The 19986-nt window shown below is 41.5% G+C and overlaps 1 protein-coding gene across 2 annotated transcripts; it reads right to left on the reverse strand.

Moving 5' to 3' along the window:
* Positions 1-697: 697 nt before the first annotated feature.
* Positions 698-18926, reverse strand: VAMP4 (vesicle associated membrane protein 4). Of its 2 annotated transcripts, none has more exons than XM_081112354.1 (8): positions 18779-18926; positions 15805-15929; positions 14804-14850; positions 11593-11643; positions 6785-6885; positions 5708-5787; positions 4518-4569; positions 698-1389 (listed from the first exon to the last, which is right to left on the reverse strand). In XM_081112354.1, exons 2-8 carry the CDS (start codon positions 15868-15870, stop codon positions 1361-1363), a joined length of 426 nt encoding a protein of 141 aa, XP_080968480.1. In that variant the 5' UTR covers positions 15871-15929; positions 18779-18926; the 3' UTR covers positions 698-1360. The 2 variants fall into 2 exon arrangements, with proteins under 2 accessions (XP_080968480.1, XP_080968481.1); XM_081112355.1 differs by lacking the exon at positions 18779-18926 and adding an exon at positions 17987-18500.
* Positions 18927-19986: the final 1060 nt, after the last annotated feature.

The raw sequence follows: 19986 nt of genomic DNA on the forward strand, positions 1-19986 counted from the left end.
TTCACTGAGCAAAACCACCTAGGGCTGTAGAATTTTTTAAAGGGTTGTATGTTTCATACATTTTGAATTAAAATGCCCACCCCCCCCCGCCCGCCCCAAAATAAAACCTCTACAGGATCACTCTCCCCTATAAATACTGGCCTTTCCTATGAACCCTATTTCAAATTGAGAGTGGCATTTACATGTCAAGATGTGCAGGCACAAGTTTGTGTAGAACCTGCAACTTCATTATGAAGCTTCCTCAACACAATAGAGGATTTAGTATTTTTACTCTGACCAGTTTAAACAACACAAGGAGGTTGGCACGTTTTAATAAACTTAACGTGTTTTGTTGTTCTGAAAACAGACTGAGAGTGATGGCGACCTAGCATTTGATCACCCAGGCTCCTGACTTTATGCTCATTACTGTTGGCTAATCTGATAGTTGCTTGTTCAATATGCACCTCCCAGGGGATGATCAGGTGCTGCAAAAATAGAAGATTCTAGGGAGAAGACTTTGCTTCCATTAGCACTTCTGGTACAAGGGTTAGAGGGGCTTAAAGAGGAGAGTTAGTAGCAATAATTAAATGAGGGAGTGCGTTCCCTGTGGATTTCACCTACTTTGTTAGGACTGGTCCCTCCTTACTGGAGGCTAACGAGGGAGACTAGACCATGACCTGTTGTGGTAGCTGGTGGACACTTTCAAAAACTACAGTGATGTTCTCCAATACTTTTATTATCTCCAGTTTTATGGCACCATATTACTATTATTTTCACACCGGTTAAAATTCCCATTTCCATAATTCAAATACCAAGAAATTACTACACATTCCCGTATACAGTCAAAAATAGATTTACTGGAATGTTTTTAGTTACAGCTGAAGGCAGCAGCATTTACAACACTTAGCTTTTGTTACACCCATAAACATGGAAATTGCTTGCAAAGCAACTGTAATGTGAGAAGAACCTTTCAAATATTGATGGTACAGCTACATAGGCTTCCTGACCCCACATCTTAATGCAAGAGTCCAAGTCCTTAAGCCACTGAAGAAGCAGTTGGAAGTCTCGTATCAGTGTTGAACTACAGATACACATAGTGAATGAGCAAATATCTAGTTTCAAATCAGTTCTTGGAATGTGGCAAAACAGGCTGGCTGTCTTGGCCTTGAACATAATTACTAAAAGCACATTTTCATTTTGCTAGAAGGGGAAAAAGATAATGGACATTCTCAATGCTCCAGTTTGAAGTGATACTTGCCTCTCAGTTTCTTGGAAAAGAAGTTTTGAAAGTTATATACATGGGTTTCATTTAAATTATGCAGCAATATTTTATTATTATTATTGTCCCAGATTTTGTTTAATGAAGATCTCTCTCATCAAATCAAGTGTGGTATTTCACAACTGTAAGTACTGCAAGAGAAAAACACGAAAAAGGAACACGTCAAAATCATATCCACTTGCCATGTTAGACATAATACTCTTAAATGCAGCTGTGTCCACTTGGGAAGCAAGTAATGAGGACTGAATTTTGGGCTGAAAGGACAGATAACAAATGAGAACGGAGAAGCTAAAATAATCACAAAATCACCTGAATCTAACATTGGCATTTTGACTAAACAGATTATGGCTGAACCTTAGCATACAGCTGCTAAAATATTTTAAAAATAAATAACATAAGAAAATATAACATATTAATAAGAAAGTCTGTATGTAATCTTAGTTTTTTAAAAACATGTTTATATGTTAGTATGAAAAGGCTTGACATATATATGATAGTTATGTTAGCAGTAGCTATCACTATGTGGAAAATCACAGTTGAATTGTATCTTTTTCATGCTATTCCACATTTTCTAGTTTTCCAAGGATAAGCAGGAAGTTCCGAGATGCCCTAAATTATGTCCCAGCAGGACAGCAGGGACAGAGGAGATGGTTAGTCAGTGGGTAGCTGCGGGTGGTTCAGACTTCATACCCAGGACCTGGTCTTTTCCTGGTAGCACTTGCTTTAACAAACCCTTTCAGCCATGGAAGTTTTTTTTAACATATCTTGTCAAGAGTGGAATTCGATCTTCCCAAGGAGCAGAAAAGGATGTGACTCCCCCGAGATGAGTGTGGTGCTCACACCTTGAGGCTGATGTACATAGCTTTACTGGGCCTCAACAAAAATCCGTAAGAGGCCGTCTTAGAGATGTACCTTGTGGAGGGGGTTCCCTCATCTGACTGGTGAGTTATAAGGGACACCCTCAAGTCAGTTTTTTAATTATGATGTTATTCACCAATATGTCTTTGTTTTTTACTTTCATTTGGGGGTGGGGGGGAACTGAGCTTATAGTGACATCTTGTGGCTATTTGATGCAATTACAGCTTGGGTTCTCATGGTGGACCAACGCCATTAGATTATTTCTCTGAAATTATAAAATGGTGATTTTCACTCCAAAGAAGAGAGACCATCGCTACTTCTGGCCCCTCAGGGGTGTTTCCAGGTGACGAGAAACCTTTGCAGAAATGTCTACTTATTGTCTGAGATATGTAGCTGCCTCACAGGGTCCCCAACAGAAAAACATACTCCCTCTTTTGGGGTTAGAAGGAACATTTCTGACTTATCAGGTACACACAAGGGCTCGGTCACCCAAGTACTCCAGCCCCCTGAATACTGCGTAGTTCCCAGGCTCCTCTGAGTCATATAAGACAGGAGCCACCAACCTAGGAGCGGCACTCACATTTCAGACCCAAAACAATTCCTTGGCCTTGGTTGATCAAGAACAAAATTTTTAAATTATGGGAAGTCAAAACCCCCAAACCTCCCCCAAACCCTCTGTCGGAACCTGGACCAGTGCTATGAGTATAACAAATATGGGGCTGAATCGTGCACGTGTTTTATCTAAAAGGGACTCTGAAACATTTCAAAGAAAATTTCTCTTTACAAAAGGGGAAATTAAACTAATCAGGCCTATTTGCTTTATTAAAATTACATGGGAAGCAGCACTGTCAAAAAAATACCTGTGGTATTTGTATGCATATATTATTAAAATGAATGTTTTTTGAAATTATATATAAAATTTCCAAGAATCTACAATGTCCTGTTATTATCATGTGCAATTCTAGTTATCTTACATGTGAGTTGCAGAGAAAAGCACATTTCTTTGTCAGCTGTGCTGTGATCGGATCTCTGACCATGTCAGTTCAGTTTCTGTTATTAACACTGGTAACACTGCTAGTGATGCTGCTGCCTCTGTGCAGCACAACAAGGAGCCTGTCCCTCCAGGACAGGGGACCTGACCTCTGCTCCAGCCCTGCTGCCGGTTCAGACTTCATGCCCAGGGCCGTCCTTTCCTGGCTAGCACGTGGCTCAACAAACCCTTTCTTTGTTTGGCCGTGGCAGTTTCCTGTTTATCACCACCATAGAGTATGGTTGCATCTTGGTATCTGCAGTAGCTACGTTCTATCAAGTCTCCACCAACACTGAATTAGTGAACACTGACCCATCGCTCCTACAGGAAATACAGGGTTAAATTCCTGCAAGCCCCTGGGCACAACATTTTGTCAACTGATCAATACATAGACACCCTATGTAACATATGCTATTGAATTCATGGCTGATAGCATGGTAACCGAGACCTAAGTGAAGCCTATCAAACGGTCCATTTTCTCCTGACAGCACCTCCCAGCCTGCCTGCACTCAGCAATACGGACACTGCACTTGGGGCCATGCTAAACAGTGAGACCACCAACGAAGTGCACACCTGCGAGAAACATGGCGCTCACCAGAGGACCTTGTTTACACTGCGAGAGCAACACTAGAAGACACACGCATGTCAGACACCAGCTGGGAATGTGCACCTCAGGGACTCAAAGTTTTCACTGCTCTGAATACAATGACTGTAAACACCGCTCAAGTACTAAGGTGGGTAACAAATCACTGTTCGCTAGCAGGTGAAATCACAAACCCAGAATCCACCCATATAGGTGAGGATCGACTCAATTTCTTTGCAACAAAACTCTTTTCTCTTTAAAAAGAGAATATTACCATGGAATTTTTCAAATGATTATTTTGAGATACTTTCCAAATCTTCATAAAGTCCCTGCAAACACAGGGAAAGAGGCCTTGGAGAAAATGAGATATCAAAAATGATCTTACTTTGAAAGAATATTAAGGATATTAATGACTGAAATCAAGCTCAAATCCAAAACAGAAACAAAAACCATTCATCTGAAGAGCTTATCTAGATTTGTCCTTCAAACAATGCTAAGAAATGCAAGCTGCCATTCCTTCTGGTTGATAATAAGCAGAAGATGAGTGCTGTGGCCCTGGTGTAACAGTAGCCATATTTGGCCTCAAACAAAGCACTTAGCCCTGTGTTTGCATACCATGTAGGAGCATTTTCAGAGATCACAGGCTAAGAGCTCTTGACTGGGGTCAGAAATTATTACTCAATCCTGACAGTCAGACCACATCAACTGAAGACAAATTAAAAAGGGAATTAAAATGAACGCCAGAACAAATGATACTCCCCAAAATTAACAATCCAGGAAATACTTACTGATGATCACCAACAAAAGGATGACAACAACCAACGCCATGATGGCTTTTATCTACAACACACAAAAAACATAAGAAAGATATTAATATTAATCCTGACTTTTTTCGACTATCTGTTGTTATTTACCATATTATACTAACTCATCAGTGAACAGGCTAATCCCTTAAAAGGCTTTCAAAATAGAATATTTCATATGAACTTGCTATTTGCATCTTTTCATGAATAATCAGGGTTCCCCCAATTTAAGGGTTTTGCTTGCCCAGAATTTTCCGTTCAAGAATCACTGCCCAGTGGACAGTAATCAAAGTCTCCATGGACCTGGACTTCTTGTCTATGATTTCTTGCTCTCACTTCTAATATGAGACCAGGAAAAGTACGGCATTTTACCAACTCTGTTAAAAAGCTGAATCAGGATAGGATAGACAGCGCCGGCATCCAACACAATGATTTCATACACAGTACAAGGCAGCATGTCTGTAGCCTTGCTCAAAGGATATGAGAATTCTGTTTTGGCTCCCCTTACTTTCCTCTTGGCACTTTTACCTCTGTTTGAGGAAGGGAATTTAGATTCTCCATGAATAACCTTATGTGATAAATAGTGTGGCTGAGAGCATTCTCTGTGTCAGTTTGACAGTTGTGGAGAAATCTTAAGGTTAGTCCTTAGTGAACTGACTCCAATTTTAAGCTCACATCATTTCTCTCACAAAATACCACGCGTGGGCGCGCATGTACAGTGCGATTGAAACTCCTTGAAACTTCGTGGCCCATGTGCAGAAGTCGGTATTTTGTGGAAGAGCCACACTCAAGGGGCCAAAGAGCCGCATGTTGCTCGTGAGCCGCAGTTTGCCGACCACTGCTATAGGCTGCTCCAAAGCATGCTAGTAATAAATTCTAAGAGAAACCAGTATTTCTTATAAGTTGAGGTAGCACATTATTAATAAAATGTAACGATGAAGAATTCCATGGAAACAACTTTTTAAGCACTGATTCCTTTAGTTATTTCTGTTCCCAAACTATTCATCACTCAGCAAGTATTAACGGAGTTTGGCCCAGGCTCAGGAGACATAATGGAAAGTGAGGCAGCCATAGTCTCTGTCCTCACTGAGCTTATGATCCGGGGCCTTTCCTTCTGGACTCTGAACAGCACGCAGGTGCTGACCAATCTTTCCATGAGCTTCTGATATACTCACTTTGCATCCGCGCCACCACATCTGCCGTCGGAGTTGTTTGGATCTGTTGCTAAAAGCAGTTGCGTTATCCGATAAGCTTTCTATATCACATAGAGGATGGAGAGAAGGATTAAACGACATAACAGGATTCTTTTATCTAGTCACACAAAGACAAGAAAATATTAATTTCTACTTCTGCAAATTTATTCCCTTTTAAGCATGAAAACAACACCCTCCCTTTCCTCCAGCCAAAAACGTTGACATTCTGTATTGTAAAAAAAAAAAAATCAAAAAGCAAAAAACTGCTGCAGGTCAGTTTGTTCAATCCATATTTATAACATTAAGAAAAGTCTTTCCAGGGCCTTAAGCCTTTCAAACAAACATGAATTCTGGTAAGAAAATACTCTTTAGGTACTTGGGGGGCGGGGGTAGGCTAGAAAGGGTCAATGGAGGGAAAAGGGTACATCTGTATTACATTCAACAATAAAGATAAATTTTAAAAAGTAAATTTAAAAAATTCAAGTACTTGGCACATCTACAGAAAAAATTGACATGTGAAAGTTACATTCTTAGAAGACCAAAAAGTGACTGATTTAGAAGCAAAAAAATATGAATTTTAAAAGTGATTAAATAAGTTTTTTCTTTAAACAACTCTATGAAGGATTAGTCATATATTCAGCCACTCATTAGTTAAACAATATCTGAGTACCTATTATAGGCACAGAGACTAACATGTTACCAGAGGAAGAAAAGATAAAACTATCAGATACATCTGAAATAAGTGTTGACATTAGACCTCTCCTGGAGATGGGAAATACAAAGCACATCAATGTAACAGGAAAAAAGAAAAACACGCCACTCTAACTCTTCAACAATGAATTTTTAAATTCATTTTCCATTCTCAACTGATCACTTGAAGAAATAATACAAGATGATTTAAAGCAAAGGAAGCTAAAGTGAAAACGTTACAGTCACCAGTTAAGAACCAAATACTATTTTACTAAGTCACATGTTCCTAAACTTCAGCTAGAAAAATGGGAGAAGTACACTATTAAAACACAGGTTAATAATTTCAAGAAATATATAAAATATCTGTACCTGATTTGTCCTGTAGTTCATCTAGTCTCTCCCCTCTTTCAATTACCTTTGTAATATTTTCTTGCATGACATCAATAACTTCATCCACCTGATTCTGAACACTAGTTTAAAAAAAAGATTAACAATATTTATTTTTCTCTTGAGGATTTTATAATTTTTGAAACTTTCATTAGACATGAAAGAAAATAGCAAATTTTCAGAATTATTCAACTATGAAATGTTAAAGTACTGCAGAATTTAGTCAAATAGCTTGACTCTGACCTATCAGCTTCATCTTCTTTTCAGGAGGGAGCTGAGGCATCCCACGGACACAGCTGTAACCTAAGTCTGCTGTACAGTTCCCACACTAGGACTAACGAAGGAGTCTGCCCAGGTATGTTAGGAGCTCATGAAAACACCATTCCCCAAACGGAAATGTAAGGTCTGCTCTTGGACACTGGCACTCAATGGGCAGAACTCTTTCCTTCACTGCTCCTCGGCTTTCACTTAAACAGTGTGTAAGACACTGGCAATACCTGGCAGGGTCTGAAGCACCACAATGGAGCAACTCGGAACACCTTCATGTTTGTCGACCTTCAGAATAGAAACATGATTTCCTCCTTTATATCAGGTGATGAGGGCCTGTTCTATCCAAAGTTTAGGCTGTTCAATGAAGGTTTAATATATATTCAAAAATTTAATGACTGGTTTTCAGCTGCCTACTCTCACTCTGGAGTACATCAACACAGACGTGTTCACTATTTTAAGTGTCTACTTTTCCTCTGTTGCTCCAATCATTAGGCAAAAATGACCTTATATTAATTTATGAAATACGTCATGGTGACACCTCGATTTCAGGCCTTTCAGACCCTGTGCAGAAGGTCAGCTATGCAGTGACTGAGCTCCTGACCCATGGGAAACCTGAGATGACAGCTGTGTCCTGTTTTAGGCTGCTAATTGCAGGCCAATTTGTTACACAGCAACAGAAAATAAAAACATCCTGTCTAGTACTTGAATCAATTTCTTGGGACCTTGGTTCTGTATTTCAGAATCCATGAGCTAGGATTAGGATAAGTGTGGACATATTTTTTCACACCAGCAGCTACCTAAGTAAAGTCCAAGTATCTCATAAAAAATGTGATACGCGGGAGGAACCAAGATGGCGGCATAGGTAAACACCCGAACTTGCTGTCTCGTACAACCACATCAAAACTACAACTAAAAGAAAAAATGGATATCATCCAGAACCGCGGGAAGGCTGGCTGAGTGGAAGTTCTACAACAAGAAGGAAAGAGAAAAGCGCATCTAGACTGGGAGGAGGTGCAGAGGTGCGGAAGAGCGAAGGTACGGAGGGTGGCAGCTGGGTACACTGTGGTCTTTTTCAATCAGGAGAGAGATATAAACTCCCGACTGCTCCAGTACCAGGTGAGACTCTGGGGACCCAAACTCATACGGGGAGAAACTGGACTATCTGGCATTGGGCCGGAAGACAAGGGCGGCTTTCTCTCAGAGGTGGTCGCAGCGTTCATTGTTCCTGCACGGGGCTGCGGGACACAGAGACCCAGATACCTATACGGGGCAGGGCCAATGGGCAACCATTGCTATTTGTACTGCCCTGTGATTTCCTGAGACCACACCCCACCCAATTTACAACTCTACCCAAGCTGTGTGCAGAAGCGTTTGCATATGAATGGCCTGGCCTTCTGCAACCTAACAAACTACAGCTGGGTCAAAGAACCCCAGAACATCCAAAAGAAAGCCTAAGGCTCATCAGCAGCCTGCATTGCTTCACAGCTGCGCCTCATCTGGGCACCTCCAAACCCCAAACAAAGAGAAGGAATCTGCAGATCTCTCTATAGCTCCTGCTGGGTGGCCTCAGGCAGTGGCTGACTTTGCACCTCCTTGGAGATCCAAGAGCCAGTGTACCCAGTGGTCAAAGTGAGACCACACCAGATTACAACTCTTCAGATCCATAAGAGACACACTCAGGGGGCAGACTCAGTGAGCACCAAAGCCCCACTGAAGCAAGTCCTGCCCCATAAGGGTGTTTCCAGCACAGAAATTCTCCCATTGTAGATACAACTGGTCCTCCCAGCCAACTGACCTGGAGGTCAATTCCTCCCAATGATACCAACAGCAATCAAGGCTTAACTACAACAAGACTGTGCACACAGCCCACAAAGGGGGTGCACCAAGAGCATCCACCTCTGGTGACTGGGAAGGCTGAGCCACTGGACCCTATAGGACACCTAGCACACAAAGCCACTCTATCAACACAGGGAAGCAGCCAAAATGCGGAGACAAAGAAACATGTCACAAATGAAAGAAATGGAGGAAAGCAACAACTGGATATAGAGTTCAAAACCACGGTTATAAGGTTACTCAAGAATCTTCTAGAAACCTCCGAGAAATTTAGTGAGACCCTCAAGGATATGAAAAGGGACTAATTAGAACTTAAACATATACTGACTGAAATAAAGAATATTATACAGACACCCAACAGCAAACTAGAGAATCCCAAGAATCAAGTCAAAGATTTGAAATACGAAGAAGCAAAAAACACCCAACCGTAAGAGCAAAAAGAAAAAAGAATCCAAAAATATGAAGATAGTGTAAGGAGCCTCTGGGACAACTTCAAGCGTACCAACATCCGAATTATGGGGATGCCAGAAGAAGAGAAAGAGCAAGATATTGCAAACCTATTTGAAGAAATAATGACAGAAAACTTCCCCTACCTGGTGAAAGAAATAGACTTACAAGTCCAGGAAGCGCAGAGAACCCCAAACAAAAGGAATCCAAAGAGGACCACACCAAGACACATCATCATTAAAATGCCAAGGGCAAAAAACAGAGAGAGAATATTAAAAGAGAAAAACAGTTAGTTATCTACAAGGGCGTACCCATAGGATTGTCAGCTGATTTCTCAACAGAAACTATGCAGGCCAGAAGGGAGTGGCAAGAAATATTCAAAGTGATGAATACCAAGAACCTACAACCAAGATTACTCTACCCAGCAAAGCTATCATTTAGAATTGAAGGTCAGATAAAGAGCTTTACAGATAAGAACAAGCTAAAGTAGTTCATCACTGCCAAACCAGTATTATATGAAATGCTGAAGGGTATTCTTTAAGAAGAGGAGGAAGAAGAAAAAGGTAAAGATAAAAATTATGAACAATAAAGTGACGACACCTATCTATCAACAAGTAAATCTAAAAATTGAGTGAATAAAAGAATCAGATGAACAGAGTAAAGTGGTGAATATAATAGAATCAGGGGCATAGAAAGGGAGTGGACTGACAATTCTCAGGGAGAAGTGGGTGTGGGGGGATTGGGAAGAGATTGGACAAAAATCAAACACCTATGGATGAGGACAATGGGGGGGAGGTAAGGGCATGGAGTGGGGTGGGAACCGGGTGGAGGGGAGCTATGGGGAGGAAAAAGAGGAACAACTGTAATAATCTGAACAATAAAGACTTATTTTAAAAAAAATGTGATACCCCATCACAATATCTTATTCCCACGATGTGCTATCAATACTCAAAATCAGGGCAGTCTGCCCTAACCAGTTTGGCTCAGTGGACAGAGCGTTGGCCTGCGGACTGAAGGGTCCCAGGTTCGATTCCGGTCAAGGGCATGTACCTTGGTTGTGGGCTCATCCCCAGTGGGGAGTGTGCAGGAGGCAGCTGAATCGATGTTTCTCTTTCATCAATGTTTCTAACTATCCCTCTCCCTTCCTCTCTGTAAAAAATCAATAAAATATATTTAAAAAAAAATCAGGGCAGCCAGTCCCTCCTTAGTACTGGAGCCCGAGCCACTCAGTGTTTCTTCTGCAGTTAGTCTGTGCGGCTTGGTCAGTTTCTAGGGCGATTTCACTGCTCCATCCATTCCTTCTCCTTTCTTGTTGGGACTCATACCCTTCTAACATTAGATACATTCACTACAGCATGACCCATCGTATGCCACCAACAATATATAGAGCAAAAGCTTCAATATGAAAATTAGCCATAAATCTTAGATCAAAATATGGATTAGGATAAGTGATATGAGAAAAATTCTGGAAGTATACAAAAAGACAACTGCACTTCAAATGACAAAATCTATTATATTGCTTTTATTATCATTCTGAAAATGGGGCTCAAATTATAGACTTAAAACCAAAATAGAGCCCTAGCCGGTTTGGCTCAGTGGATAGAGCATCGGCTTGTGGACTGAAGGGTCCCGGGTTCGATTCTGGTCAAGGGTACATGCCAAGGTTGTGCGCTCGATCCCTAGTGTGGGACGTGCAGGAGGCAGCCGATCCATGATTCTCGCTCATCATGGATGTTTCTATCTCTCTCTCCCTCTTCCTTCCTCTCTCTGCATTCAATAAAACATATTTTAAAAAAGCAACAAAATAGACCTTGAGAATGTGCTAAATAGATTTGACATAAGGTAATCAAGTCAAGAAAAACCAAGAACCAGGAACTGCATTTTCTTAGCTATAAGTCAGAGATAGCTTTGTGAAAATAAAAATTACTGCGTTTTTAAAACCCAGCAGTTATATTTTGTCTATATCAGGGCTCAGCAAATTTTCTCTATAAAGGGCTGGGTAGATAATAGATTTTGTGTGCCATAAGGTCTCTGTCACAACTACTCAAATCTGCCCTTGTAGTTTGAAAGCAGCCATAGATAATAAGAAAGCAAATAGGCATGGCTGTGTTCCAATAAAACTTTATTTACAAATGTAGGTGGCAGCCAGACATGGCTCACAGGTTGTATAGTTTGCCCCCCGTCTGGTCCACACAGAAAAATGATAATCACTTACACAAATGAGTATCTTATAAACTTACTGCTTAATTTTATCATTTCTAGGTCCAAATCTTGGTCCAGATGGTCCCCTTCTGAAAACAAAATACCGAGTGCATATAAATAATGAGAGCATTAAAAACCAAGGACAAAACAGAAAACACACAAAATCAAACTAAATCCTAAACATGGTCATTCACCATAAGGAATCACAGTTTACTGGTACTGTTGGAACTGAATATGTAATCATGTCTGTCCTTCAATGGTACTTAATGCTGGCCACAATTAACCTAATTCTTCTGAATATTATAACTTTCAGGGAAATTTGGGTTTATATAACCCTTACACACAGGATGCTCTATGATTAAACTTTGAAATACCATAACAACTACAATGCCAGTGAGTCTGAATAGCTTTATGATCAATTATAGAAAACTAAAAGTACAATCACCTTGAATTTCAGCCATAATGAAATGCTGATTATCAGGGATGGATACAGAGAACAATCCATTCAAAACGATAAAAATTTTTAAGTATGTTTTTTGATTCCTCATCTTAACAACATGGCTAAAGGGAAATTTTGCAGAACTCTATGAAAATATCAACATTTCTCAAATCATTCTCTATTATAGTAAAATGCTGTATCATTTTAATTAACCCCTTTTAAAATTCCGGAAATAAATAAACCTTTTAGATATTTTAAGTAATGATTATTCTTCTGATGATTGAGAATAAGATGTAAACTACAAAACTAAAAAGAAAATAGATTCTGTGCTAATTAAACACTAATTCCCAAGTCCCCACTCCTCCCAGCCCCTGGTAGCCTCTGTTCTACTTTGTTCTCTATAAATTTGACCTCTCTAGGCACATAATATAAGTGGAATCATGTAAAATTTATCCTTTCATGACCAGCTTCTTTCCTTTAGTGTAATATCTTCAAGGTTCATCCATGTTGTAGCGTGTGCCAAAATGTCCTTCCTTCTTAAGACTAAAAGTCCACTACATGTGTATCACATTTTGTTTATCTCTCCATCCACTGATGGACACTTTGGTTGCTTCCAACTTTTGGCTTTTGTGAATATTGCTGCTATAAACATGGGTGTTGATTAATTCTTAAAAATTATTTCAAGAACTTTATTTGGTGTGTCTCCCTTCCAACGCACAGACAAAACCACAGGGTACGGAGTTGAATTGTGGACAAGTGTGCTAGTTTTGCTGTCCAGCCCTTTGGAAGACACACAGCATGACCTGGGAGTGGACCTTCAGTAGTAAATCGCTGCCTGAAGAGTTTGTGTTTCCCACAAGGGTGTCTAAACTTCATTCAGGTAATCAATCACTTATTTAACCAAAGCATCTGGCCTTCTTTCCAATACTGAGTTCTTTTTTGACAGGTAGCTATTGCTGTAGACTAAGGCTCCTTAACATAGTCAGCACGACCAGCAGTTAGCTTTGTGACTCTATGGAGATCTTGTCTCCTGTAGGAAATTATCTTCCCACTTCATCTGCCCTTCATGCAACAAATGATACTATTTCCTGTAACTGGATTTGTTTTATATCCTGTAGACTCTTTCTGTTCAATGCTTGATGGTTGTCAATTACTTTTTATAAAATGTTTTTATTTTGGGGGCGGGAAAAACCTCTACAAAAAACTTCACATTATAACAAAGAGGGAGACCGATGGTTCCTCTCAAGATTATCTCTGCATTAATCTCCAGAGGAAACTATAACAGTATGTCCTCCTTCCCGACGCTGCACATATAAACACAGGCCCATATGAGAGCCCTTTCTAAACATAACTCCAAAGGATCGGTCAGGTCAATTAGTTCTGACAAATTATTAAGGTAATTCCATGGGGAAAGAATAACCTTTTCATCAAATGGTGGTGGCACAATTAGACAGACATATGCCAAAAGAATAAAAAAATTATCCTTTACTTAATTAACTCAACCATATGTAACAATTAACTTAAAGTATATTATAGACCTGAATGTAAAAGCCAAAACTATAAAACTCCTAAGGAAAAAAATAGAAGAAAATCTTAGTGAGATTGGCAAAGATTTCTTAAATAAGCAAAAGTAATTTTTAAAAAATTAATAAACTTATTTCATCAGAATCAAAACTTTGATCTTCAAAAGATACTGTTGTAAAAATGAAAAGATTTCATTGCAAATTGGGAGAAAATATTTGTACAACATATCTGATAAGGAACTTTTTTTCTTGAAAAAAGCTCTTGTATAAAAAGCTCTTACTAGGAAGACAAATTTAAAATTGAGCAAAAGATTTTAACATGTGCTTTTTATAAAAAAGATATGAGGATGCCCAGCCGGTATGGCTCAACTGATTGTCATCCTGTGCACTAAGTGGTCACCGGTTCGATTCCCAGTCTGGACACATGCCCTGGTTTGGGCTGGATCCCCAGTAGGGGACATGCAGGAGGCAGTCAATCAATGTTTCTCTCTCTCTCTCTAAAAAATCAATAAAAACACATTTAAAAAATAAAGGTATGAGGGTGAAAAATATGCACATAAAAGATGTTCAACCTAATTTTTTATTAGGGAAATGCAAATTAAAATGTAATGAGATACCACTACACACCCACAAGAACGGCTAAAATGAAAGACTGACCATATGGAGTGCTGATGAGAATTTGGAGCAGTTAGAACTCTCACGCAATGCTGATGGGAATATACAATGGGACACCACTTTGGAAAACAGCTGTACATATACAACAGCCACTCTATTCCTAAGTATTTACCCAAGAGAATGAAAGCAGATGTTCACACAAAACAATCTGTATGAAAATGTTTATAGTCGCCTTATTTATAATAGCTGAAAAGTACAACTATTCCAAATAGCCATCTTAAGTGAATGAACTGCAGAATATTCATATAATGGAATACTACTCAGAAATAAAAAGAAACAAACCCGATATATGTGACAGTATGGATGTATCTCAAAATAATTATACAGAGTGAATGAAGTCAGTAAAAAAAGAGGAATAAGGTATGGATCCACTTATAATAAATATAATTCTAGAAAATACAAACTATAGAAATAGAAAGCAATCGGTGATTGCCTAGAGATTGGGAGAATGAGAGATTACTACCAAGAGGTCCAAGGAAACTTTGAACATAATGGCGCTGTTTCTTATTTGATTTTGGTCATGATTTCACATGTGTACAGTACATATGTCAAAACTCATAGTGTATACATTATATGTCAATTACATCCCAATAAAGCTGTTAAAAAACTTACAGAAAAAAGTCCTCTTCTTCATCTGAATCATCTTCCAAAAGATTTCTCTGTAAAAAAAGAGAGAGAGAGAGAGAGAGAGAGAGAGAGAGAGAGAGAGAGAGAGAGAATGACTTGAGTTTTCAGATTTCAGGGCTTACACAGTCAGGAGTAATAAAACGAGTTCTGTCCTGGTGGAGTTTCTGAACTCCAAGCTTCCAGGGGGAGAAGTAATTGCATGGGCTTCAATGGAAGCTAAAAGATACAGACCACACTGGCAGACTTTTGAAAGAAAGTGCCTCTAATGGCGGAATCCTATGATTGACCACGAGGCAGAAAGGGCACTGAGCCCGTGTGGAGTAAGGAACGGAGGGCAGTTGGGAAGAGCTAGTCCCTTCTCCTCCTCCTGCCTTCCTCTAGTCAGCTGTCATTCAACAGAGATGTTTGAGCATCTATGTGCTGGGCACTGTTCTAAGGACCAAGCACCAGCTTTGAGTAACACAGACAAGGTTTGAGCTCTCATAGAAAAATATCTGATGGTGATAAATGCTATGCAGAGAATTAAAACAGTGATGGGACAGACAGAGACAGGGGGATTAAATGAGATTAGGCTGTCCAGGAAAATCACTCTCCAGGGGTGAAATTTAAGCTGAGATCCAAACGGTAACAAAGAGCCAACCAAAGATTAGGGTGAAGAGCATTCATGGCCAGCAGAGGGACCGGCTAGTGCAGAAAATGCCCCAATGGATTAACGTGAATGGTTTGACTTCTTAAAAAAAAAAAATTATACATGATTAGAGTTCAACATTTTTCCAGCCAACATCTGTTGACAAGATCAGTAATGGAAGGAGAATTCAATTAAGTCACCAATTTAAGTAACGTATACTGCTTTTTAATGTTTACTATGACGAACAAAGGGATTAGAATATAGCCATAAACTTTAGTTTTCTAAAACAAAGTACTTAGAAAAGGAATGAAGACATTTTTAGTCTTTCTTTTTTAAAAGCTTAAGATTCTGAACTTACCCTTTCACTTTTCACAGAACCAGTGACATCATCATCGTTTAGGTGGCGCTTGAACTTGGGAGGCATATTTTTTTTTTACGCTAGAGGTACTCTTCTACTTCCCAGCAGAGTTAAGTACTCACCACCTTAAAGAAAAAATAGGTTTCACTGGATGTGAGACTTCTGGGTGTCAGGTAAAGAAAGTACTTACAGCAGAGGCCAAGGCCTTATTGTGAAGGGGCCTCCTTCACTTCTCTGACTTCAACTACTCCCCTCTCACTTGCTCCTTTCCAGGGACCCCCCTGCTGAGCCTCAACACATAAGAAATAGTAAAAATCATGAAAAAATGGATGTAATTTTCTTAGGAGAACATGTGGAGGAAATGAGTGACAAAATGTTTATAAAATGAAAAAGCAGACCGTACATGAAGGAAATGAATATAGGAGGTGCTTCCCTGGAAGTGAGACATCGAATGCTTTAGGATTTTTACCTGGAGTGAGCAGTCAGCAGAACACTTCCAGTGCTCACTTGAGGTTAGTTGTTTGAACAATGATTCAGCTCCCTCATGTGTGAAACAGTACTTTCTAGGCTTCTGCATGGAATTGGAAGGCGTCTGCTCAGATACTACATGCAAAAGCATTCTGTAAACTCTAACATCCTGTCCTGAAGCATAGCACTGGGTGTTCCAAGAAAAGGGATGTTTCGTGCCGAAACCGGTTTGGCTCAGTGGATAGAGCGTCGGCTTGCGGACTGAAAGGTCCCAGGTTCGATTCCGGTCAAGGGCATGTACCTGGGTTGCGGGCACATCCCCAGTAGGAGATGTGTAGGAGGCAACTGATCGATGTTTCTCTCTCATCGATGTTTCTGACTCTCTGTCTTTCTCCCTTCCTCTCTGTAAAAAATCAATAAAATATATTAAAAAAAAAAAAAAAGAAAAGGGATGTTTCGTAAGAAATTCTTCTTTCCCCACAGAAAGTCTCACTTCCTTTTATATGCTAATATGCATTGTGATTTTTCCAGACACGTGCTTGAGTCAGCAACATACTCAAAATTTTCTCCAGAAAAAGCTGACATATGCAGGTATGAGTTTTCAGATTCTTGGACTAGAAGATGGATGAAAGATGAGACTAGCTAAGGAGTGCCCAAAGTTTTACTGTGAGCTGGGCACTCTGCTCAGGGATTTATGTGCATTTCCTGTTACTCTTAGGCACTAGAAAACTACAGGAAAGCTAAGGCTTAGTAAAGATAAGTAATGAATAGTGTTAGCCACTCTGCTCATTGAAGTAGCAGAAGCAAAGGCCTCAATTAATCTGTGGCTGCGCATGATCAGTTGTGATATTTATTCAGTTAGTGGCCCAGCAGGTTACACAGTTGTGTCCTAGAAAGACCACTTCTTCCCTATAACCATCCAGCAGCCCTCTTTCCCCTTCCACAAGAAGAATCTGAAGATCTTCAAATTAACTATAGCTAGACATCAGTTTGTTGGTTAATGTTATAATGGAAAAAAATAAACAAGCCCACAGTCCAGTTTCATAAATGAAATAGAAGAAAGATCTGAAGCTGGCTTCCTGTCAAAACAAATTGGTAAGAAAGTTTTCTTTAATAAGAAATGCTCCAGAACATGAAACTTATCCACGTGTTAAGAAAAACACACACAAATTCTTGCCACCTGAGTAAACAACTCTAGAGTTCATTCAACAATATTTCTGTCCCTTACATCTGGCCTTGGTTTCAGAGTAATCCATTCATGCAGAAATGTTACAGAACGCGTGAAAAAAAAACAAACAAAACGCCCACAAATGACAAAGGAAGCAATTGAAGGACCGAGTTTCTCATTACACCTGTATTTTGTTTGCATGGTAAACCCCACAAAGAGGCTACCTCAACCTCTCACAGGACCTAACAGTCAGATTTACATAACATCTTTATGAAACATACGGTGAAGCTACAAGCTTAATGGTGAACAAGACCCATCTTCAGGTCCCATAACCCAAGGATCAGCCTCAGGAAGGCCAGAAACCAGCGTCTGACCAACAAAAAAAGCCACCAGCAAAGCAGCAGGCAGATGAACTAACTACGCATCATGAACCACTGGGCAACGGATGATACCTGTACCAAACAACTCACAGAAAAAAAAACCATGCTTAGAAATTAGACTTATACTCTACTAAGAAGATTTCTGAAAAACCAAACAAAAACTCACGTATGCATTCAGGTGCTTGTGATATATATGTAAACAAGAGTCTTCGTCATGTAATTCAGCATGGAGGGCAGAACAGTCACGCACAATTCACCTAAAAAATGCCATCACCGTCTGCTTCCTCTGCCATCCTCCCACGTTTACAATGTCACGTGTGTATTTTTGGAAGAGGCAGTGCGTTCTCTTTTCGGGGGCTTTACACATAACACGCTTCTAGCCTGTTGTTTGATAAACGTTGGCAGAAACCAACAGGCAACCTTGTGTGTTTCCTTTCGCACCAGGCTCGCTGGCGGGCCGCGGGCGCCCCCGTCCCCGCCTCCATTCCGGGTCTGACTCCCCTTCCCCGTCTCTCGCCCGCAGGCGAGGTCGCGGCTGCAGTTTCCGGGAAACCGGCGACGGGAACTGCACGCAGCCCGGAGACCGAGACGCCGCTATTCACGGAAGCTGTCAGCGCCGCGACCGCCCGCCCGCACCGGCCAGGCTCACTCCCCGAGCCCTTTAAATCCCCACCGAGCCCGGCCCTCCGGCCACAGGCTCCTCCCCCGCCCCATCTGTCGCACCAGGTCTGCTCCAAACTCCGGTCCCTCCTCCCCGCGGGGGCACACCGCCCCATCGCCCTTCCTCACCGCATCCCGGCCCACCCCCCGCCTGCTCCCGCTCGGGGCACCCTCCCAGGCCCCCAGGCCCGACGCGGACGTTGCGGGACTGGGGCGTCGTCTCGGTTTCCTTCCGCCTCCCTCCACCCACCTCGCCCCCCGCCCCCCCACCTCTCCCCGACCAGGCAGGCGCCCGTACCTGAGTCTCCCCGGGAGGTCTCGGGCGGCTGCGGGAAGGAGCGGGGAGCCGAGGAAGAAGGCGGGGAGCGGAGGCAGTGGACGCCCAGTCGGCGTCCGCCGCTCCGCCGCAGCTGCGCCCCCGCTTATCGAGCTCATCGGCGCTCCGCGGCCTGAAGCCGGGCGGGGGGCGGGGGGCGGGGGCGGGGGCGGGGCCAGGCCGCGGCGATCGCCGAAGAAGTCGATTCCGCCCTGCCTCTCTCTACCCGGAGAGGGAGGATCCGGCAGGTGCTGCGTCCGATCCGGATCTCTAGGGTTACGAGGCGCTTTAAGGGAGGAATAACTGGTTCCCGAGGTTCCATTCCGACCCGGCGTGGTGTTGGGGGGAGGCGGAGGCAGTCGGGGTGAGGCTGATGAGACCTTTGGAAGGAAGCCGAGGAGAAAAGGAGGGTGGACCTTCACCTGCATCCTTTAGAGTTCTGACCTGAAATAACCAGGTTCAGGCATACTAGGTAGACACAGGAGCCCTTGGGCTGCAGGAGGGAAATCACCCTTGCAAAGCCATTCCACTTATTCCCTCCTCCCAGACCTCCACCCTCCAAGTTAGTAGCATCTTAAACCTTCAGTAGCTGGGCATAGGAATCCAAAATTTGTTTCGTTTATTCATTCCTCCCACACACCCCAGCTGGGTTGTTTACACCTCTTCCCCCACCCCATCATTTGTTTGCTACACGTCTTTTTTACTTAGTACCTATGGGTCCTCTATTTGTTGATAAGTGTTTTAACTTGGTGCATATTTAAATCAAACACACTGTAACTAATTGAACGATAGCTTGGCGAGGGCACTCTCGAGTTAATTTTGTAGAGTTGAATCACCTGAGAAGCTTTAAAAATGACTGATACCCAAACACAATTCTGAAATTCTGATTTAACTGGCTTGGGATATGAATTGAAGCTTCTGAAAGCCTGGGTGTAGATTCACAATCGACTACTACTCAGGCTCAGACCGACTTGGATTGAAAGGGTCCACCTGGAAGGGAAACTTCGTATAGTTTTTCTGCCTGGGCTTGATGGTGAGACTACCCCAGACATCAGAAGTGTTTGCTTTTTCATCTACAGTTGATTTTATATCTGTATATCTGCTTGTTATGGGGTGCTTTCCTGTTCTGGTAGCCAATTAGAGTTTCGCCAATTATGGCCTCCATCCTTCTTACACGACAACTGAAGGCA

The sequence above is a fragment of the Myotis nattereri genome (genome assembly GCF_964212035.1).
Source record: "Myotis nattereri genome assembly, chromosome: 18".
NCBI lineage: Eukaryota > Metazoa > Chordata > Mammalia > Chiroptera > Vespertilionidae > Myotis > Myotis nattereri.

Bases quoted from the DNA above. Each gene is read 5' to 3' on its own strand.
- VAMP4 (XM_081112354.1), bottom strand. From the start codon at position 15,870: ATGCCTCCCAAGTTCAAGCGCCACCTAAACGATGATGATGTCACTGGT. The intron at 6,886-11,592 runs GTAAGTTTATAA...TTTTTAAACTAG, and splicing joins AGAAATGATAAAATTAAGCA to TGTTCAGAATCAGGTGGATG. The intron at 4,570-5,707 runs GTGAGTATATCA...TGTGTGTTGTAG, and splicing joins TGTGGTGGCGCGGATGCAAA to ATAAAAGCCATCATGGCGTT.